Genomic DNA, 23,966 nt, shown 5'->3' with positions numbered 1-23,966 from the left:
CGGAACAAAACGGGGTGGGACTTAAGTCCAAACAGAATCAGTGGAATGAAAACACCCCTGGCCACGGGCCAGGTATGACAGCAATCGATGCTTTGGTTTTATTTCCCTGGCACTGTTTCCAAATGCTAATGTTTTAGCATTTGTGGCACGAATCCCATTCAAGGCAAACCTATATTAGCATTTTTCGCGCATTATGTCCAAATAATCCGAAAGTATCTAAAATTGATTGTGAAGCGAAGTCACTTTATGATTTGATTAGGGGATTTGAATAGGGGGATTTAAAAGGACAGGGGGGTGCTAGTGTCATTCTAATATCTGAGAATGTACAAATTGAAATGCAACTGGTGTCAACCTTACTTGATCAATGAAAAGGACAGACAAGCTTACTATTTATAAAAATCTAAACCTTTATTAAATCAAGATTTAAGTGGAACAGTTAACCTAACGTGTCTCAAACTAAGACAATAGAAGGAAAAGTCATATTTGCGTATTTCTAATTTGCATATCATATTTGCGTACCTATTTAACCTACATACAAGAATATACCGTTTTTCTTTGTATATGGCAAGTAGTTAAGGTTAAGGCAAAAACTTATATTGCAAAGGTTTGTTTAGCCTACAACTAAGGAGTGTGTTTTAATGAGGGAAGAAACTGACTTAGGGCTCTATCCAATCAGATCCACTTTAGCCAACAAGTGGTGTCAGAGGTCAAACTGCTTTAGAGCTGTCAAATCCACAAAGTGGCTCCAAGCATTACACCTAACGCGGACATTGCCATTGGCTGCACGGAGTCGCGCATAACAGAAATCCCATGCAGCCAGCCTTGTTTACACATTCGAACACGGAAATGTGAGATGTAATCTACACCTCGATTAGGATGATAGAAATCCTCATGATTTCGTTTATGATTTTTCAATTTGAGCGTAATTATTTCTATATGGCCTACACTTCCTCATTCTGAACTTTAACAAGAGTGGGGCGGGTGTGGCTTTGTGACAATGATCGCAAGAGCAGCTGCTCACCTATTTGACGGCTCTAACACAATTCCACCTCTGACACTGCCAAAACATCTGCTATGCAAGAGTTTGCTATCGCCGGTTAACGCTTGATCTGATTGAATCTAGGCCTTAATCATATAATATGTGTATAAGAGAACCATACAGACAACATTAAGCCAAAATGGGCGGTAAACAACTAGCAACTAAACTTCAATAGCGTAGAGGAAAATGCAAAAGTAAAAAGTTACACAGACGTCTGGAGTAGAGGTCTTCACGGACCCACATGTACCCGAATACCCGATCCAGGACCCGAGCGGGTTCGGATCCAGAATTAATAAAGTAGCTAAAAAAATGACTTTTCTGCTGCTTTTCTCATTCGGATTGGACCGGGTCTATACGGAACGGGTCTAGTTGTCATTGGGTCCGTTCGGAACGGGTCTCAATTATTATAAAAACAATTTTTTATGCATATCGGGTCCGGGTGGGAAAGCCCCAGGTCCATTTCGGAACAGGTCCAAAAGATCTCTAGTCTGGAGGCAACTTGATCCTCATGGCCAGAAGAGCACAGCCTGTCAGTCGCTGTCTGCTCCATCACTGATGATCCCCTGCAGGTTACTCCAGTCTGTGGCCCTCTTGCGCCCCCTGCCTGCGTGACTGTCCCCTTCGCTGTCTGAGCTTGAGTTGACTACACGCTTATAAGGAGAGGACTGTTGCTGCCATTTGGACACCCCTCTCCGCTTTGGACGACCTGAAAGAGGGAGAACATTAATAGTTCATTTATCAGTTAGTACGTCCATCAACGTAAACATTTTCTTTGTTTTACCCTACCACGTTCAGTCTTTATAGGTCTTTACTAATAGCCAAAGTGACACATTGATTTATGTTGAATGAGTAGGTATGTAATTTAGTTAGCAGCAGTGTCATTATAGAATAGGTAATTTACCCTTTCCGGTAAGAGGCAGATACCACTGAGGTTTTTAAATCCTGTTTAGAGACATATTTTGGCATGGCTTATAGCATCCGATTGTATTCAGGGTATCTGCAGGTTCCATGAAGTTGAATTTAAGAGACTTAAGATCTTTAATGCCACTTTGAAAACAATGTAATAAAAATGGAGGTCTGCGTGTGCCACACACCTGCTAATATTCCCATATTTTTAGGGCTGGCTCTTTCATCAAAGGCTATAGCCTACATGCCTCAGGCAGGTATGCTATTTTAGCAATTAGCATTCTCATGTAGCCTAACAGATGTAATAGCATAGTGGCTAGGCTATAGATGGCTTAAGTATGGGGTTTGCCATCTGTATTTGTTTAGGCTACCCCAATGTGCTAATCATTAGCTAGATCATAAACTAAGTGTTCAGAATTTTGGCTTCGATACCAATACCAGCTATAATGATACTCGATACCATAACGATACCACTGGAAAAAAAGACTTCAAGTCAAATATACAGCACTGTTCAAATCAAATCAAATGTTATTTGTAACATACACGTGTTTAGCAGATGTTATTGCGGGTGTAGCGAAATGCTTGTGCTTCTAGCTCCGACTGTGCAGTAATATCTAACAAGTAATATCTAACAATTTCACAACATATACCCAATACACACAAATCTATGTAAGGAATGGAATTAAGAATATACATAAACTCATAAAAAAAAGAAACTTCCCTTTTTCAGGACCCTGTCTTTCAAAGATAATTAGTAAAAATCCAAATAACTTCACAGATCTTCATTGTAAAGGGTTTAAACACTGTTTCCCATGCATGTTCAATGAACCATAAACAATTAATGAATATGCAGCTGTGGCACGGTCGTTAAGACACTAACAGCTTACAGACGGTAGGCAATTAAGGTCGAAGTTATGAAAACTTAAGACACTAAAGAGGCCTTTCAACTGACTCTGACAAACACCAAAAGAAAGATGCCCAGGGTTCCTGCTCATCTGCGTGAACGTGCCTTAGGCATGCTGCAAGGAGGCATGAGGACTGCAGATGTGGCCAGGGCAATAAATTGCAATGTCCGTACTGTGAGACGCCTAAGACAGCGCATTATATAAATACACACACACCCACAGCAAATAAAGAAACGTCCTCTCACTGTCAACTGCGTTTATTTTCAGCAAACTTAACATGTGTAAATATTTGTATGAACATAACAAGATTCAACAACTGAGACATTAACTGAACAAGTTCCACAGACGTGACTAACAGATATTGAATAATGTGTCCCTGAACAAAGGAGGGGTCAAAATCTAAAGTAACAGTCAGTATCTGGTGTGGCCACCAGCTGTATTAAGTACTGCAGTGCATCTCCTCCTCATGGACTGCACCAGACTTGCAAGTTCTTGCTGTGAGATGTTACCCCACTCTTCCACCAATGCACCTGCAAGTTCCCAGACATTTCTAGGGGGGAATGGCCCTAGCCCTCACCCTCCGATCCAACAGATCCCAGACGTGCTCAATGGGATTGAGATCCAGGCTCTTCGCTGGCCATGGCAGGACACTGACATTCCTGTCTTGCAGGAAATCACGCACAGAACCAGCAGTATGGCTGGTGGCATTGTCATGCTGAAGGGTCATGTCAGGATGAGCCTGCAGGAAGGGTACCACATGAGGGAGGAGGATATCTTCCCTGTAACGCACTGCGTTGAGATTGCCTGCAATGACAACAAACTCAGTCCGATGATGCTGTGACACAACGCCCCAGACCATGACGGACCCTCCACCTCCAAATCGATCCCGCTCCAGAGTACAGGCCTCGGTGTAACGCTCATTCCTTCGACGATAAACGCGAATCCAACCATCACCCCTGGTGAGACAAAACCGCGACTCGTCAGTGAAGAGCACTTTTGGCCAGTCCTGTCTGGTCCAGTGACAGTGTGTTTGTGCCCATAGGCGACGTTGTTGCCGGTGATGTCTGGTAAGGACCTGCCTTACAACAGGCCTACAAGCCCTCAGTCCAGCCTCTCTCAGCCTATTGCGGACAGTCTGAGCACTGGAGGGATTGTGCGTTCCTGGTGTAACTCAGGCAGTTGTTGTTGCCATCCCGTACCTGTCCCACAGGTGTTTATTTATTTTATTTCACCTTTATTTAACCAGGTAAGCCAGTTGAGAACAAGTTCTCATTTACAACTGCGACCTGGCCAAGATAAAGCAAAGCAGTGCGATAAAAAACAACACAGAGTTACATATGGGGTAAACAAAACATAAAGTCAAAAATACAACAGAAAATATATATACAGTGTGTGCAAATGTAGCAAGTTATTGAGGTAAGGCAATAAATAGGCCATAGTGCAAAATAATTAGAATTTAGTTTTAACACTGGAATGATAGATGTGCAAGAGATGGATGTGCAAATAGAGATACTGGGGTGCAAATGAGCAAAATAAATAACAATATAGGGATGAGGTAGTTGGGTGGGCTAATTTCAGATGGGCTGTGTACAGGTGCAGTGATCGGTAAGGTGCTCTGACAACTGATGAATAAAGTTAGTGAGGGAGATAAGGGTCTCCAGCTTCAGAGATTTTTGCAGTTCGTTCCAGTCATTGGCAGCAGAGAACTGGAAGGAATGGCGGCCAAAGGAGGTGAAAAATAAATAAATAAATAAATAAATATATATATATATATATATATATATATATATATATATATATATATATTCACTAACTGTAAGTCGCTCTGGATAAGAGCGTCTGCTAAATGACGTAAATGTAATGTAAATGTGTTGGCTTTGGGGATGACCAGTGAGATATACCTGCTGGAGCGTATACTACGGGTGGGTGTTGCTATGGTGACCAATGAGCTAAGATAAGGCGGGGATTTGCCTAGCAGTGATTTATAGATGACCTGGAGCCAGTGGGTTTGGTGACGAATATGTAGTGAGGACCAGCCAACAAGAGCGTACAGTTCACAGTGGTGGGTAGTATATGGGGCTTTGGTGACAAAACGAATGGCACTGTGATAGACTACATCCAATTTGCTGAGTAGAGTGTTGGAGGCTATTTTGTAAATGACATCGCCGAAGTCAAGGATCAGAAGGATAGTCAGTTTAACGAGGGCATGTTTGGCAGCATGAGTGAAGGAGGCTTTGTTGCGAAATAGGAAGCCGATTCTAGATTTAACTTTGGATTGGAGATGCTTAATGTGAGTCTGAAAGGATAGTTTACAGTCTAACCAGACACCTAGGTATTTGTAGTTGTCCACATACTCTAGGTCAGACCCGCCGAGAGAAACGATTCTAGTCGGGCGGGCGGGTGCCAGCAGTGTTCGATTGAAGAGCATGCATTTAGTTTTACTAGTGTTTAAGAGCAGTTGGAGGCTACGGAAGGAGTGTTTTATGGCATTGAAGCTCGTTTGGAGGTTTGTTAACAGTGTCCAATGAAGGGCCAGATGTATACAAAATGGTGTCGTCTGCATAGAGGTGGATCTGAGAGTCACCAGCAGCAAGAGCGACATCATTGATATACACAGAGAAAAGAGTCGGCCCGAGAATTGAACCCTGTGGCACCCCCATAGACTGCCAGGCCCTCCTATTTAACACATTGAACTCTATCTGAGAAGTAGTTGGTGAACCAGGCGAGGCAGTCATTTGAGATGTACCAATCCTGTGCAGGTGTTGTTTCACGTGGTCTGCCACTGCGAGGATGATCAGCTGTCCGTCCTGTCTCCCTGTAGCGCTGTCTTAGGCGTCTCACAGTATGGACATTGCAATTTATTGCCCTGGCCACATCTGAAGTCCTCATGCCTCCTTGCAGCATGCCTAAGGCACGTTCACGCAGATGAGCAGGGACCTTGGTGTTTTTCAGTCAGTAGAAAGGCCTCTTTAGTGTCCTAAGTTTTCATAACTGTGACCTTAATTGCCTACCGTCTGTAAGCTGTTAGTGTCTTAACGACCGTTCCAAAAAGGGACGTTTCTTTTTTTGCTGAATTTATATTTATTATTTTTTGCTACTGCTCGACTTAAGAAATCTCGGTCGACCAACAGCCTATCGACCAAACAGTCGACCAGTTGACTAAATGGGGTCAGCCCTATCTCAATTACACACTCAGTTGGTAAAGTGGTGTAACTTCCTCTATATTTACAGTTGAGAAATAATGAATGCTATACTCACACTCTCCTCTTCAATAGTAACAGTCGTTGTTTAAAAAACTCTTTCCCGCAATTACATTTTCAAATGTTGTTCAACTGTTGCGCTTATCAGAATGCAGCTCTCCCTTTACTCTGCGTGCAAAGGGGGAGCGGGAGTGAGAGCCAGATGCGAAATAGGGACAGGGCAGATAATTTCATTGCAGGAAGCAAGTTAATGCACCTTACTGTTGACAAAATAATGGTTTTAGAACCCAAAAAAATCTGCAGGAACGTTGTGTAGCATAATCACCGACGTAAGCAAAATGTATTCGGTAAGAGGACAACTCTAGTTAATGTTGTGGTCTATAAAATTGTATAGGCTACCTTGTTCTCTTCGCTCTACTCGCACACACACATTAAGTGCACACGCAGAGGTGCACATGCGGAGGGCTCTCGAACGTCTTGAAAGTGCGCCTCAAGTATTATTTGATGTAAAAAAATTAATAGGCATGGTGGCAACAATTAAGCAGTGGCACAATATAAAGGAAACAATGTAGTCATCTCCATCGCATGTACGAAGACCTTTGAAAACGGAATATATGACATTAAGACTTATTAAGGCCTTTAAAAATCAGATAAATGAACTTAAGACTAAGGACCCGCGGACACCCTGTTTATTGCTACTTAGGTTTATTTTTTACAACCATTCTAACTTTATTTACTTTATTGTCCATTTGATCTACAGTTTGAGTTCAGATCTACAGTTTGTGCTCTAACACTTATTCCTTGTACCAAAAGTTTAAACAAAGATTGAGAGGATTGGATAAGATTATTAAAGCAATTGAACAGAAAAACATCCACCTTGCCAATCAGAGTGCATGGTCAGGTATGCAATCAGCTAAGATCTAGAGGCAAGCAGTTGATTTAGGAGTGGGCGAAAATGTCACCTTGTGTGGTTATGATGTTGCTGACATCTAGGTCTGCCAACTCCTGAGCCTCCTCTCTCTCAAGTCTGGCATTCCTACACTTCTCTATAGAAGGCTGGCCTGAGGGGAGAGACAGAAGCCATTAGTTCCCAGCAAGTTTTCCACTGTCCAGCGATGCCACCATGGCTCACTCCACCTCATGGATATAAGCCCCTTTTATACCTGGTGCAAATGTGTCCTTTGTACTAATCTTGTCCACATTCTGATTGTCCCCAAATTTGTATACAGGTGTAGACGATTAAAAGACTCATTGTGATCTAATTGTGATCAGATCATCCTGATCACCTTCAGAGGTAGTCAGGCATGCATCGTGTCTGGATAACTTACCAGTGTAGACACATCTGGACAGTGAAACCATTTTAAATCATCATTATCCCACCCTCTAAATCATTGACAGGTGGCACCATTGACTTATGGCATCAATAAGAGTCTTAAAATAAATACATTCATATTATTAAAATAATTATGCATACAGGCAAGGACCTGGAAATCTGGTCAAAATGCGGGCACAGTGGACAGATATTTTTATACCATGTGTATGAAAATGTGGGCACAATCAGAATGTCGACAAGATCAGGACAAAGGACACCTGTTAGCGCCAGGTATAAACAGGACTTTAAAAGCATCAGATGGGTGTAAACAATATAGTGGATTCGCCCTTTAACCAATCTATAGGCTACATGGCGCTAATGTGTACAATCTATCCAGTCCTTTGAAATATTTTCAATTTGGTGGAGTGAGCGAGGGCATACGGACCAAATGAGAGAATTAGAATTCATCGCCCCTGCCCCTCCAATTACCTTTGACACCCAGTTCTTCAAGCTCCCTCTTCAGCACAGCCACCTTTGACTTGATGGAGTGGCAGCCATCCAGGAGCTTCTTGTAGTTCCGTCTCACACCACAGAGGGCGATGTAACGCCTCAGCCTGGTCACCGCCTTCGCCTCGTCGTCCTTCATGTTACATGGATGGAGCACATATTTCCAGGATTAGGCTAAGGCCGAGTCCAGGAAGAGCCCCTTGCCTCTACACTTTGTATTGCCTGGAAACCAGACATTGCATTGTACGTCAGGCAGAAATGAGCGTTTAAAAATCAGGAAAGTTTCCTCTCACAACCTCTACAAACCAGAATGTTGAATAAAATTATATTTTAACATACTTTACCAGTTGTCCGTGCGGTTGGTCCTTTTGGTGGTAGGAATGCGAGACAATATATCCACAGGAAAGTACAATTACAAATAAAATTGTATTTAACATTGTCGTGTAGAGGTCGTGATGGGAAACTTTCCTGATTCAAAACGCGAATTTCTGCCCAACGTAGAAGTCTATGCAATTCAACGTCGGGTTTCCAGGCAACACTTTGAATAGATCAGAAGGGATTTGGCGACGCATGGGCAATATAGTAGTAGCTCCACCTCGCCTTTGGCTCGCAATTTTCACCATACTGCGTATTATATTGATCCAATACCTTCAGATCTACTTGAGTATTTGAACCAGGTCTGATGCGGCGTACAATGCGAATGTGAAAATGTGTTGGCAACTACCCATGTGCCTACTGTGTGCTTGAATTGGCATAGAAACAGCCGCTGGCCTCACCTTTCCTCCTTTGGATGCACGCTCACTGCCCTCGTCCTTTATTGGCTGCTTCGCCACAGGCTTCCTCTTTTTCACCTGTTCTGGCCGGACCTCCTCACTTTCCTTTTCGTCCTCCAATGCTGGGAGGGATGAGCCAGAGTCGGAGTCCTGGGCTGGCTCATCCTTCGTCTTAGCCATCACTTCCTCGGTTTCCTCTGAGAAGGAGGGGGGGGAAAAAACTTTAGGGAGGGGGAAATATTACATTACTTTAACCCTTGTCATTAGGGCTACATAATGGTATCCTATCCCTGGATTTTTCGCTATGTTTGGGCCTTTCCTAGGATACATTATGCATGCACATGAACACACAAAGTTCATAACTCACCCTCTCCCCCGCTGGCTTCCTCTGAAGATGCATTATTTTCTCCCTCACTCTCTGACCTGGAGTCGTCGTCATTTCTTTGTCTTTCTACCCTGTTCTGTTCCATTACTTTGGCCTCTCCAATGCGCTCCGAGTCACTCCCAACAACCTGCACTCTCTCTCTTCTCCGCAATGGTTTTCCCTTTTCCTCATTTCCACTCTCCCTCCTTCTGGTCCCTTTTGAACCCTTGCTCTGCACTTTCACATCCACATTTTTTCCTCCCGTTCTTTGTTTCCTTTTCTGTTTTTTATCCTCTTCAGAGTCCCTGTCTGAATTGACTTTGTCCTTTTCCTGTTTGTTGGTTTCATCCCCTTGTTTCTTCTTTTTGTTCTCCTCAACTTCATCAGGGTCTTGTTCTCTCTTCCTCCGATTCACCGTTTTGATCTCAACCTCACTCTCTGAGCTAATTTCCGTCTCCCCACCATTGTGTACTCCTTTGTGTCCCCCCCTTTTCTTCTTGGTGCCGGTTTGGGAAACTTGATCATCCTCTACATCACTTCCCATGTCCTTCTCCTCCTCTTCTTCCTCTCTCTGCCCTTCTCCATTTCCCACTCTCTCTATTCCAGAATCTGGGGAATCTTAAATTGTTTGAAAGAGATTTTTTTTTAATCAATCGCTATATTAGATTTGGAGAAAATATTGCTTCAAATACAGTGGCCATCACAATTTATTATATGGTAAGTCTTAATTCTTTAAAACAAATCATGGGATGAGGCTCAAGACTTCATAATAGGTTCATAATAGGCAATGTGTGTCTCAAGTTAATGTTTGACCAGCAATATGAACTGCAGCACACACTGTGGGCTTTCACTATGACAAAGGGCAGCATTTTCTTTGCACCGCTATAATTAAAAACATAGATGGGACTGCACACATAATATATGTTGAGTTGTGGACAAGTCGCAACATATTTCCACTCAGGTTAATGAATAATATAGCTTTTCACAGACATCTTAAACAAAAAGTTTAATATACACTGTGTGCACAATTATTAGGCAAGTCAGTATTTTGACCATATCATCATTATTATGCATATTTCCCAACTCCAAGCTGTATAAACTGGAATGCTTATTGGATTTAAGCATATCAGGTGATGTGTATTTGTGTAATGAGGGAGGGTGTGGCCTAAGGAGATCAACACCCTATATCAAGGTGTGTATAATTATTAGGCAGCTTATTTTCCTCAGGCAAAATGGGCCAAAAAATAGATTTAACTGACTCTGAAAAGTCAAAAATTGTAACAAAGTATTTCAGAGGGATGCAGCACTCTTGAAATTGCTAAGATATTGGGGCGTGATCACAGAACCATCAAACGTTTTGTTGCAAATAGTCAACAGGGTCGCAAGAACCGTGTTCAGATAAAAAGACTCAAATTAACTGAAGAATCAAACGTGAAGCTACCAGGAACCAATTATCCTCCAGTGCTGTCATATTCCAGAACTGCAACCTATCTGGAGTGCCCAGAAGTACAAGGTGTTCAGTGCTCAGAGACATGGCCAAGGTAAGGAAGGCTGAAACCCGACCACCACTGAACAAGACACATACATTGAAACGTCAAGACTGGGCCAAGAAATATCTGAAGACAGATTTTTCAAAGGTTTTATGGACTGATGAGATGAGCGTGACACTTGACGGACCAGATGGATGGGCCCGTGGCTGGATCAGTAACGGGCATGGAGCTCCACTTCGACTCAGACGCAAGCAAGGTGGAGGTGGGGTACTGGTATGGGCTGGTATTATTAAAGATGAGCAAGTTGGACCTTTTCGGGTTGAAGATGCACTCAAACTCAACTCCCAAACCTACTGCCAGTTTTTAGAAGACACTTTCTTCAAGCAGTGGTACAGGAAAAAGTCTGCATCTTTCAAGAAGACCATGATTTTTATGCAGAACAATGCTCCATCACATGCATCGAAGTACTCCACTGCGTGGCTAGCCAGTAAAGGCCTTAAAGATGAAAGAATAATGACATGGCCCCCTTCCTCTCCTGACCTAAACCCTATTGAGAACTTGTGGTCACTTCTTAAACGGTCAATTTACGGTGAAGGAAAACAGTACCCCTCTCTGACCAGTGTCTGGGAGGCTGTGGTTGCTGCTGCACAAAAGGTTGATCGTCAACAGATCAAGAAACTGACATACTCCATGGATGGAAGGCTTATGACTGATATTGAAAAGAAGGGTGGCTATATTGGTCACTGATTTTTATTTGAAATGTCAGAAATGTTTATTTGTACATTGAGTTGTTTGTTTATTATTCTCACTTTAACAGATGAAAATAAACGAGTGAGATGGGGACCTTTTCGTTTTTCATTTAGTTGCATAATAATTCTGCACACTAATAATTGCCCAATAATTGTGCACACATAGATATTCTCCAAAGAAAGCCAAAACCTCACTTTTACTTTATTAAATATTCAGGTTTGAGGTTTATTAACATTTTGGATTGACCGAGAGCACTGCAGTTGTTCAAAAATCAAATTAATCCTCAAACATACAACTTGCCTAATAATTGTGCACACAGTGTATATAGAAATCAATAAATAGTACTGCGGACTATTTCTGTGCCGTTTAGAGTGAGGAGAATTTTACCCAAGAGCCACTACTATTGGAAATTACCCGATTGGGCCGAATGAAGTCTAGATCGCTTTGCCTTGGATTCTTCTGCTTTGGTCCTGCCTCCTTTCTCCTCACCCCTGTTCCGCTTGTTGTGGCGAGGCATCGGGGTAACGTCGAGAATGGCTTCATCGTCACTACTGTCACTGTCCTGAGAGAGGGGCAGAGGTCCCAGGTCAGATTACAATCGAGACCAGCTCCAATCGAGAACTCCTGAAAAATGCAACAGCTCAGGACTGTCGTGACAGCATGCACCGAAACGGACCATGCACATACCAGGAGCAATGAAAATGAATGTAATTTAATTGGGACTGGAAAACTGTAGCGAGTTCTCATCCGAAGTAAACTACACTGAACTAAAATATAAAACACAACAATTAGAAATATTTTACTGAGTTACAGTTCATAAGGAAATCAGTCAATTGAAATACAGTGAAAGTTTTCAGACCCCTTGACTTTTTCCACATTTTGTTACATTACAGCCTTATTCTAAAATGGATTAAATTCATTTTTTTCCTCAATCTACACACAATACCCCATAAAGACAAAGCAAAAACTGGTTTAGAAATGTTTGCACATTTATTAAAAATAAAAAACTGAAATACCTTATTTACAAATGTATTCAGACCCTTTGCTATGAGACTTGAAATTGAGCTCAGGTGCATCCTGTTTCATTGATCATCCTTGAGATGTTTGAACAACTTGATTGGAGTCCACCTGTGGTAAATTAAATTGATTGGACATTATTTGGAAAGGCACACACCTGTCTATATAAACTCCCACAGTTGACAGTGCATGTCAGAGCAAAAACCAAGCCATGAGGTCGAAGGAATTGTCCATAGACCTCAGACAGGATTGTGTCAAGGCACAGATCTAGGGAAGGGTACCAAAAAATGTCTGCAGCATTGAAGGTCCCCAAGAACACAGTGGCCTCCATCATTCTTAAATGGAATAAGTTTGGAACCACCAAGACTCTTCCTAGAGCTGGCCGCCCGGCCAAACGGAGCAATCGGGGGAGAAGGGCCTTGGTCAGGGAGGTGACCAAGAACCCGATGGTCACTCTGACAGAGCTCCAGAGTTCCTCTGTGGAGATGGGAGAACCTTCCAGAAGGACAACCATCTCTGCAGCCCTCCAGCAATCAGGCCTTTATGGTAGAGTGGCCAGACGGAAGCCACTCCTCAGTAAAAGGCACGACAGCCCACTTGGAGATTGCCAAAAGCCACCTAAAGACTCTCAGACCATGAGAAACAAGATTCTCTGGTCTGATGAAACCAAAATTGAACTCGTAGGCCTGAATGCCAAGTGTCACGTCTGGAGGAAAACTGGCACCATCCCTACGGTGAAGCATGGTGGTGGCAGCATGATGCTGTGGGAATGTTTTTCAGGGGCAGGGACTGGGAGACTAGTCAGGATCAAGGGAAAGATTAACAGAGCAAAGTACAGAGAGATCCTTGATGAAAACCTGCTCCAGAGCGCTCAGGACCTCAGAATGGGGCGAAGGTTCACCTTCCAACAGGACAATGACCCTAAGCACACAGCCAAGACAGCGCAGGAGTGGCTTCGGGACAAGTCTCTGAATGTCCTTGAGTGGCCCAGCCAGAGCCCGGACATGAATCCGATTGAACACATCGGGAGAGACCTGAAAATAGCTGTGCAGCGACGCTCCCCATCCAACCTGACAGAGCATAAGAGCGTCTGCAGAGAAGAATGGGAGAAACTCCCCAAATACAGGTGTGCCAAGCTTGTAGCGTCATACCCAAGAAGACTAGGCTGTAATCGCTGCCAAAGGTGCTTCAACAAAGTACTGAGCAAAGGGTTTGAATTCTTATGTAAATGTGTTCTTTCAGTAAACATTTTTTACTAACATTTCTAAAAACCTGTTTTTGCTTTGTCAATATGGGATAGTGCGTGTAGATTGAGGAGGGGGGAAACGACTTAATCCATTTTAGAATATGGCTGTAATGTAACAAATTGTGGAAAAAGTCAAAGGGTCTGAATATTTTCCGAATGCACTGTACATTCATTAGGCCCTAATCTATGGATTTCACATGGCTGGGAATACAGACATGCATCTGTTGGTCACAGATACCTAAAAAAATATATATATAAAAAAAAGGTAGGGGCATGGATCAACAAACCAGTCAGTCTGGTGTGACCACCATTTGCCTCATGCAGCGCGACACATCTCCTTTGCATAGAGTTGATCAGGCTGTTGATTGTGGCCTGTGGAATGTTGTCCCACTCCTCTTCAATGGCTGTGGGAAGTTGCTGGATATTGGCGGGAACTGGAACACGCTGTCGTACACGTCGATCCAGAGCATCCCAAACATGCTCAATGGGTGACATGTCTGGTGAGTATGCAAGCCATGGAAGAACTGGGACATTTTCAGCTTCCAGGAATTGTGTACAGATCCTTGTGACATGGGGCCGTGTATTATCGTGCTGAAACATGAAGTGATGGAGGCGGATGAATGGCACGACAACGCATTAAAATTGCCATCGACAAAATGCAATTGTGTTCGTTGTCCATAGTTTATGCCTGCCCATACCATAACCCTACCATGGAGTACTCGGTTCACAACGTTGACATCAGACGCCCAAACGACGCTTTACACGCTGTCTGCCATCTGCCAGGTAAAGTTGAAACCGGTATTCATCCATGAAGAGCACACTTCTCCAGCGTGCCAATGGTCATCGAAGGTGAGCATTTGCCCACTGAAGTCAGTTACGACGACAAACTGCAGTCAGGTCAAGACCCTGGTGAGACGACGAGGACGCAGATGAGCTTCTGAGAGTTTGTGAAGAAATTCTTCAGTTGTGCAAACCCACAGTTTCATCAGCTGTCCGGGTGAAGAAGCCGGATGTGGAGGTCCTGGGCTTTCATGGTTACACATGGTCTGCGGTTGTGAGGCTGGTTGGACGTACTGCCAAATTCTCCAAAAAGATGTTGGAGGCAGTTTATGGTAGAGAAATGTCAGCATGCCAATTGCACACTCCCTCAAAACTTGAGACATCTGTGGCATTGTGTTGTGTGACAAAACTGCACATTTTAGAGTGGCCTTTTATTGTCCCCAGCACAAGGTGCACCTGTGTAATGATCATGCTGTTTAATCAGCTTCTTGATATGCCACACCTGTCAGGTGGATGGATTATCTTGGCAAAGGAGGAATGCTCACTAACAGGAATGTAAAGACATTTGTGCACAAAATGTGAGAAATAAGCTTTTTGTGAGTCTGGAAAATTTCTGGGATCTTTTTTTCAGCTCATGAAACTTGGGACCAACACTTTACATGTTGTGTTTATATTTTTATTCAGTGTATTTAAGAACTGTACTTTAAAATTCAAACTCCTGACCACCCAAGATCTTTTCACCTAATAACTTCAGATCTGTGTGTAATCAATGGAGAAAGGAAGTATTTTATCAAAAGTTATGGGGCATCAAACTGTGAAAAATGGTAGGACAGCAGTTCTGGGTCAAATACGTCAAAATCTTTACTTACAAATACATACAGACATAGCCTACACGTGAAAGTACTTGCAGTCTGCTTGATTTAGGTTGAGGGTTTGCACTTTTGAGACTATTCAATTGGTTCCATTGTACTGGGCAAACTAAATTGAGTGCAATTAAAGTACTTGATCCAGGTCTGAGGGAGATGTATTGATTGACAAAATCATATCAACTCACGAACATCTTTACCTGCATCCTCATCAGTTCCTCCTCTACCACTCTCTTCATCAACTGTCTGTCCTCCTGGCTTAGTGAGTCCCGGCCAACAGATGCCAAATACCGCCCTCTTAAGATGGAAAGAGTCAATGTGCTAGGAGACAGAAAAAAAAAGAAAATAAATACACATACATTTTGAATGAAACAGAGAATGGAAACTGACAGTATGGTATATTCTTTGGAATGTTTCAAGAATAATCTTACCCAAAACGAATATGATGTGGGTACAGTACATAGTACTTTATTGGCAACTTTGGTATTTGCAGAGGTGGTAAAAAGTATCCCTGGGAAGTTGGAACTCAGCAGTGTAAAAGCCTTAAAATCAGCAGCCCTGCCACTTCTGATATATAGTGCATTCAGAACGTATTCAGACCCCTTCACTTTTCCCAAATTTTGTTTAGTTACAGCCTTATTCGAAAATTGATTAAATAGTTTTTTCCCCTCATCAATCTACACACAATACCCCATAACAACAAAGTACATTTACATAAGTATTCAGACCCTTTACTCAGTACTTTGTTGAAGCACCTTTGGCAACGATTACAGCCTTGAGTATGACGCTACAAGCTTGGCGCCCCTGTATTTGGGCAGTTTCTCCCATTCTTCTCTGCAGATCCTCTCAAGCTCCGTCAGGTTAGATGGGGAGCGTCGCTGCACAGCTATTTTCAGGTCTCTCCAGAGATGTTCGATCGAGTTCAAGTCCGGGGTCTGGCTGGGCCACTCAAGGACATTGAGAGACTTGTCCCGAAGTCACTCCTGCGTTGTCTTGGCTGTGTGCTTAGGGTCGTTGTCCTGTTGTAAGGTGAACCTTGGCCCCAGTCTGAGGTCCTGAGCGCTCTGGAGCAGATTTTCATAAAGGATCTCTCTGTACTTCGCTCCGTTCATCTTTCCCTCAATCCTGACTAGTCTCCCAGTCCCTGCCGCTGAAAAAACATCCCCACAGCATGATGCTGCCACCACCATGCTTCACCGTAGGGATTGATGAGCGGTGCCTGGTTTCCTCCAGACGTGACGCTTCGCATTCAGGCCTAAGAGTTCAAACTTGATTTCATCAGACCAGAGAAAATTGTTTCTCATGGTCTGAGAGTCCTTTAGGTGCCTTTTGGCAAACTCCAAGCGGGCTGTCATGTACCTTTTACTGAGGAGTGGCTTCCGTCTGGCTACTAGAATAAAGGCCTGATTGGTGGAGTGCTGCAGAGATGGTTGTCCTTCTGGAAGGTTCTCCCATCTCCACAGAAGAACTCTGGAGCTCTGTCAGAGTGACCATCGGGTTCTTGGTCACCTCCATGACCAAGGACCTTCTCCTCCGATTGCTCAGTTTGGCCAGGTGGCCAGCTCTAGGAAGAGTCTTGGTGGTTCCAAACTTCTTCCATTTAAGAATGATGGAGGCCACTGTGTTCTTGGGGACATTCAATGCTGCAGACATTTTTTGGTACCTCCCCAGATCTGTGCCTCTATACAATCCTGTCTCGGAGCTCTCTGGACAATTCCTTCGACCTCATAATAATAATAATAATAATAATAATAATAATAATATGCCATTTAGCAGACGCTTTTATCCAAAGCGACTTACAGTCATGTGTGCATACGTTTTTACGTATGGGTGGTCCCGGGGATCGAACCCACTACCCTGGCGTTACAAGCGCCATGCTCTACCAATTGAGCTACAGAGGACCACATGGCTTGGTTCTTGCTCTGACATGCACTGTCAACTGTGGGACCTTATACAGACAGGTGTGTGCCTTTCCAAATCATGTCCAATCAATTGAGTTTACCACAGGTGGACTCCAATTAGGTTGTAGAAACGTCTCAAGGATGATCAATGGAAACAGGATGCACCAGAGCTCAATTTCGAGTCTCATAACAAAGGATCTGAATACTTATGTAAATAAGGTATGTTTTTTATTTAGCAAAGATTCCTAAAAACCTGTTTTCGCTTTGTCATTATGGGGTATTGTGTGTAGATTGATGAGCACATTTTTTTTTATTTAATCCATTTCAGAATAAGGCTGTAGGATAACAAAATGTGGAAAAAGTCAAAGGGTCTGAATACTTTCCGAATGCACTGTAGAAACAAAATAGATTAAATTGTTGTAATGCGCCCTTGTGCACGCCAGTATGTTGGTAGCTCTGCCAGCCTATGACACCAGTAGGTCAGTCGATAGGAGAATATCTTCCATTTGTTCTAATTATTAGCTTTGTTCGAACAGGGCGAAAATAGTATTCTCCATGCTGCGAACTGTTCTGCTGCCTTGCGAAGCACATGTGCATCAAGTAGGGAAAATGCGGACTAGACATCCGGTAAAAACAACATATGGCAAAACGCATGTGCATCTGGTAGACATATGGCAGACTGAGTACCACAATATGAGTCATAATACTCATTAAACCTAGCGGTCAAACAAGGAAATGGTTCCAATCGTTTGTCCACCATTCATGTTTTTTTTCCTGTACAAATTGGTAGTTACAGTCTTGTCCCATCGCTGCAACTCCCATACGGACTCGGGAGACGTGAAGGTTGAGAGCCATGAATCCTAAAAAAAACACGACCCTGCCAAGCCACACTGCTTCTTGACACACTGCTCGATTAACCCGGAAGCCAGCCGCACCAATGTGTCGGAGGAAACACCGTACAATTGGCGACCGGGTCAGTGTGCATGCGCCCGGCCCGCCACAATGAGTCGCTAGAGCGCGATGGGACAAGGACATCCCGGCCGGCCAAACCCTCCCCTAACCTGGACGACGCTGGGCCAATTGTGCACCACGTCATGGGTCTCCTGGTCGCGGCCGGCTGCGACACAGCCTGGGATCGAACCCGGGTTTGTAGTGACGCCTCAAGCACTGCGATGCAGTGCCTTAGACCGCTGTGCCACTCAGGAGGACCACCATTCATTTTTTCATAGGGGATTTTAGAACCACTTAAAATAAAAGCTGTGTTTCGTGTAGGCTTATCCTGGCGTGACGTTTTGATAACCATGTAATTCTCTCTAGGACAAGTTCACTTTTATCAATATATTCACCTGTATTTACACCCCCCAAAATTAAGCGCTAATTAGCTGCTAACGTGGCTATCAAAGAATTACCAATGCCATGATGATCTGGACGAGACTGCCGTATAGAGGCAAAAGGAAAAATCTCTGAATTTACTATCTAATGTTAGCTACATTTAGTCATTTATCTTTATTTAACTAGGCAAGTCAGTTAAAAACAAATTCTTATTTACAATGACGGCCTACCAAAAGGCAAAAGGCCTCCAGCGGGGAAGGGGCTGGAATTAAAAATGAGAAGAAAAAACAAATATATAGGACAAGAACACACATCACGACAAGAGGGACACCACAACACTACATAAAGAGAGACCTAAGACAAACAGCATGGTAGCAATATTGCGGCCAGCACTAGCAGGTGGAACTAACATCTAAAAGCCAATTTATGCTTGATCTGAAATGTGGTCGGAGGCTCCATATGGAGGGTGTGACGCAATTGTGTAACGTCCAGAGGCCAAATTGAGCACCGTACCGCATCGCCATGCGCCTCCCAAATGTTGTAACAATGCGGAGGCCTCCATATAGCTCCGCATTGACATGATTGGTTGGCGGTAGGTGGGGGCGGGAGGTCCTTCGAAGCAGGAAGATCTAGTTTCAGGGAAACTTGGCCGGACAAGTTTTTCATGTGTAGGATGTCGGACGGAAAAAATATGGCGGAAGTGGATGATGAAGTGGATTCTGAATCTAATGGCGGTAGAATCAAGGAGAATCAGAATATTGTCCAAAAGAATGGAAAATGGAGAAAAGTAGATGAGAATGTCACTTCGTATCTTGTAGGAGTACGGTTTGTAAATGAGGAGCAGCTGATCGAATTACCAATCTTGAGGAATCCATTTGAGATATCCAAACTGGTGGTGTGCTGGGTAGAGTGAAGGCTGTGAGGATCACGAGAGGTGGGCTGGTTTTGATTTTTTGTGCTTCTGAGGATCAGAAGAAACATGTCTTGTGAAGTGTCATGCGTGTCTCTTAGGAACAAGGCACCCCTCAAGGGGGTTATCTTTGGAGTCTCGTGGGAAGTAGATTTTGAAGAGATTAAAAATATTCCTGGAGTGATTGATGCAGGTCGGATGAATCGGGTGGTGAATGAAGAAAAAGTGAAGAGTTTCTGTTCTTTTTTTTATTTTTATATTGAGTCTCTCCCTACTCAAGTGCAGTTAGGGTATATTAACTACAGAGTCAGAGCATCTATCCCAAGACCAATGCAGTGTGATCACTGTAAAGTTTTTGGTCATGTTTCAAGTGTTTGCAGAAGGGAGAAGCCAATATGTCCAAGTTGTGGAAAATACCATGTTATGTGTTATAAAAGTGATGTAAATGTGACATGTTGCAATTGTGGTGGGAACCATGAAGCCACGTCTTTTGAATGCCCGACAAGGGTGAAAGAGAATGAGGTGGCCAAAATCAGGGCTATCCAGAGCATTTCTTATGCAGCAGCTGTTAATGGGTTAAGGGTTTGAATGGTGCACTTGAAGAGTCCATGGTGGTGGATAGGCCTTCACTGCAGGCTTCAGGGGTTGCCTTTCACCAGCAGGATCCTGACATTTTAAAGGTTAAGAAGGTGGACTTTGTGGCCTTTATAGCTATGGTGATTAATGGCACTGCCAAGGTGGAGAGAAGGTCCAGGAAGATAGAAATCATTGTGGAAGCGGCGGAGAGGTTCCTGGGGCTTAAAAGATTTCTTGGTGAAGGAGTTACATGGAATATTGTCACAAACCGTACCACCCTCTCAGTCCCTAGAGCCTGAGAAGGGAGATATGGAGAATTGGAAGAAGTGGGAGTTTTGTTTTGTCAATGTACTATTTTTATTTGGGTGGATTATGTTAGTTTCCCTATTATGTATGGGTTTTCTTTTTACCTTGTTTTGGTTTCAACCCGTCCAGTTGGTGGCGGCAATAAAGGTTTTTGGATTGTAGTCTGCCATAAAACCCACAGAAGAAGACAACTTCCTTCACAAGTGCTCTGTGTAGTATGAATGCTATGACTTCTGCAGAGGCCGTATCACCGTAAATGCTGCATGGCCAATACAGACCTCTGATTGACCTTACATCGCCTTTTATGAACGAGTCATTAAAAAAACGAATCATAACTCTTGAGTCAGTAAAAAGAGTCGTTCAAAAATAACGAATCGTTCGCGAACTGCATCACTAAACGAATGGGGCGGCGCACAATTGGCCCAGCGTCGTCCAGGGTAGGGGAGGGAATGGCCGGCAGGGATGTAGCTCAGTTGGTAGAGCATGGCGTTTGCAACGCCAGGGTTGTGGGTTCGATTCCCATGGGGGGCCAGTATAAAAAATGATGTATGCACTCACTAACTGTAAGTCGCTCTGGATAAGAGCGTCTACTAAATGACTAAAATGTAAATGTAAAAGTACTTATGGGCAGTGGCGGCTCCTGAAAAAATTCTCAGGAGGGGCAATTTTTCTGATGATTTAGGTGACCTACACACATTTAAAAAAAGATATGTCCAGCAACAACATGAAGACAGGGGCAGCATATAAGTCAATACCAGAAGCATTTATTGACTGATCTCAAAAGTGTTGGCTTACCAGGGTTGGTGGAGCCCTCAGTTTCATCTTTGCCTCGCAAAGCTAACTCAAACACTCCGCAAAACTTCACACACTGGATTAGCCGGCTGAGGATGTGGCGGTTCTTGCTAATGTCGTAGTAAATATATTTGTTATAGTGAATATGGAATATGATATGTTGAGTAAAATGTTGTGCTAAGATCTATTTAGGTCAGGAGCTGGTTATAAGTTCTGTTCCTATCCAATAACAATGGACAAAAGGGTCCTATCTTGTCAGCCTTGTCAGCAGGTGGCCAAGGACAACACCCACGCCATAGGCCTCTCAGTTCTTCCAACTCACGAGTTCTTGCTCTGAGGACACACACACACACAAACACACACACACACACATCATCACTGTTAAACACACACACACACACACACACACATCATCACTGTTAAACACACACACACACACAAAAATCCCCTCTCTTAGGCTGAACATTTGAAGACAGAGAACCCGACTCAGAGCCAATGCAACAGTGACAGTAGCCTGCAGGGGACCTCGCCCAACTCATCAGGACCAATCAGAAGATCAGAACTACTAGATTGAACCTACTTCATTTATTGCATAAAATGTCTGCACACAATGTTTGGGGCTCTCTTCAGATAATAATAATAATAATAATAATAATAATATGCCATTTAGCAGACGCTTTTATCCAAAGCGACTTACAGTCATGCGTGCATACATTTTTGTGTATGGGTGGTCCCGGGGATCGAACCCACTACCTTGGCGTTACAAGCACCATGCTCTACCAGCTGAGCTACAGAAAGTGGATACTCATGGATGCGCATTGCAATTGTAAAATGTCAACACAATTGGAGACACCACGTCATTTTTGGAGACATGTTATTGACAGTAAACTATTGTAGATGCGACTGCTAACTAAATAAAACATTTTAGCTGGCTAGCTAATCATCTTAGCTAAATGTGGGGCAAACAATTCAGTTATTTACCGTTAATTTGAGGGATTGGGGTGAAAGAAATCGAGTTACATAGTGATACTTTACAATATACTGTATTGACAATATCGCAATATTTTAGCGCTAGTTGGCTGTACCTGCACCAAAACACCATTATTGTTCCTTCATAGCTTGTTCTCAATCTTTTCACATTGGGAGCAAATTTGTTTTCAGCACTTTTATTTCCATGACTGATCAAAACTCGTTCTCATGGCTTTCTGATCCCTCTGCAACAGACATATGGTGCGCAATAAAATCACAGTATCGAATCGCAATACGTATAGAATCATGAGACTCGCAATGCTGATGCATATATCTTATCGTGAGGTTCCTGGCAATTCCCAGCCCAAGTTCATTTGCCACAACAAATCTCTTCGCTAGCAAACGCGATGTCTTCTCCAAAACGGCAATGTGTCTCCAGCAATGTTTACTTTTTTTGACGTTCTATGGCATCTCCACTTTCCAAGCATATATGACCACATGTAATATTTTGGTAAGTGATGCAAATAGTGAACTATGTAGGGCCAGGATGTAAAATATATGTAGCTGCAGCAATTTCTCTTATCTGATATGGTAAGTAATGGGGCTTAATTTATAGCTCCCTAAGAGTTTGACGAACGGGTCCGTGAACGCGATTCCAGATATATTTACCTCTGAATAAACTGCCTTTATTACACCATATCCACATCCAGTAAACTTGTGATTATCAACACTAACCTCATCGTTGTGGCGGCGGACAGCTAGCCTGTATCCCTCGTCATCCAGTTGAGTGAGTGGCAATGTCTTTTTTCGTTCGGTACCAATTTTTGGAAAATCCTCGGGTGTAGGACTTTCCGCCTTTAGTAGAAACCTGTTGAATTATTAAATTTGGTCTGGGAGGTCCTAATTGTTTCGTTGCCAATTTATCTCCATTTGTTCGCCGACAAAAAGGAACTTCTTTCAAACAATCCACTCTTTTCTCAGTTACGTTCATGGTTACGTAACGTATGACGAAAAGCGTAAGTGCAAGCCCACAGACACCCATTGAGATTGTATTGAAGGCTCTGAAATTTGAAAAAATAGATTTTACATGGGAGTCTATTACAGACTTCTGGGCGATTTTCAACCTGACTGAAATCGCCCCAAAAGGGGGGGGAGCCATTTGAAGCACGACTTTAGCCTGATTCGACATTTAGTGGCAGTGTGGCACTGTGGCAGATCAGACGTATAGATTACAACACTGATAACTACTGTTGCCGTGATATAATTGATTAGAAAAAAAATCCCTTCCTTTTCCCGTTTGGCAGTGCGTCGCCCATATCGCCCTATTGAACAGGCCGCCCCTGCTTATGGGTGTTGTGGACGAGGCACTGGCTGTTTTACGAGTGGTCTGAGGCAGTCGGTAATTAATGAGCGTTTTCAAGTGCAACTTTAGATGGTTTAGGGAGACAGCTCGAGACTTAACAATGCTCCTAAGAAGGTTCTAACGATGAACTTAGTTTTTGGGAAACCGGGCCCTGGGCGTTAAAGAGGAGACACGGCATACTCGTCGTCAACATACTGGGGCACATGCAAGCCAACAACCACGCACGAGCGGTTATGGTATTTTACAACTTTACCATAAGCTAGCAGGAATTTCCATGCATGATTTCGTCTAAAGAAATTGCAAAAGGGAGTTTACCTCAGGTCAGGACACTCACGGAGTTGTCCAGAAACGAACCTCCGAATCTGTGTTTCTTCCGCTGACATTTTATGTAGCTAGATAATGTTGCCTCTTGCTTTTTTCCCTCCTTTAGGTTTGGCACGAAATTGCGTAAGCGTAATGACGCAACTAGCTACGTGTACTTGCTATGTTTGTGTCGTCATGTGGCTTTCAAGACAACTGGGAACTCGCAAAAAATCGAGTTCAAATCATGACGTCAGTGATCTTCAGGTTGGAGCTCTGGAATTCCGAGTTGGATGACCGTTCAAATGATTTTTCCCATTCGGATAGTTTTTTTAATTATTTTTTACACCTGCTATGTTAGG

The 23,966-nt window shown here is 43.2% G+C and overlaps 1 protein-coding gene across 3 annotated transcripts; it reads right to left on the bottom strand.

Annotated features, from left to right (window-relative positions):
* Nucleotides 1-387: 387 nt before the first annotated feature.
* LOC121550264 (HIRA-interacting protein 3) lies at nt 388-23,750 on the bottom strand. Of its 3 annotated transcripts, none has more exons than XM_041862446.1 (8): nt 23,620-23,750; nt 15,344-15,476; nt 11,661-11,808; nt 9,010-9,624; nt 8,646-8,839; nt 7,852-8,002; nt 7,013-7,111; nt 388-1,745 (listed from the first exon to the last, which is right to left on the bottom strand). In XM_041862446.1, exons 1-8 carry the CDS (start codon nt 23,685-23,687, stop codon nt 1,570-1,572), a joined length of 1,584 nt encoding a protein of 527 aa, XP_041718380.1. In that variant the 5' UTR covers nt 23,688-23,750; the 3' UTR covers nt 388-1,569. The 3 variants fall into 3 exon arrangements, with proteins under 3 accessions (XP_041718380.1, XP_041718382.1, XP_041718383.1); XM_041862448.1 differs by having other exon boundaries at nt 15,356-15,476; XM_041862449.1 differs by lacking the exon at nt 23,620-23,750 and having other exon boundaries at nt 11,661-11,803; nt 15,356-15,443.
* Between the last annotated feature and the right edge of the window lie 216 nt (nt 23,751-23,966).

The sequence above is a fragment of the Coregonus clupeaformis genome, chromosome 35 (assembly GCF_020615455.1).
Source record: "Coregonus clupeaformis isolate EN_2021a chromosome 35, ASM2061545v1, whole genome shotgun sequence".
NCBI lineage: Eukaryota > Metazoa > Chordata > Actinopteri > Salmoniformes > Salmonidae > Coregonus > Coregonus clupeaformis.
Note: the sequence above shows the minus strand (reverse complement) of the source record. Positions and strands in the feature narration are given on the sequence as shown.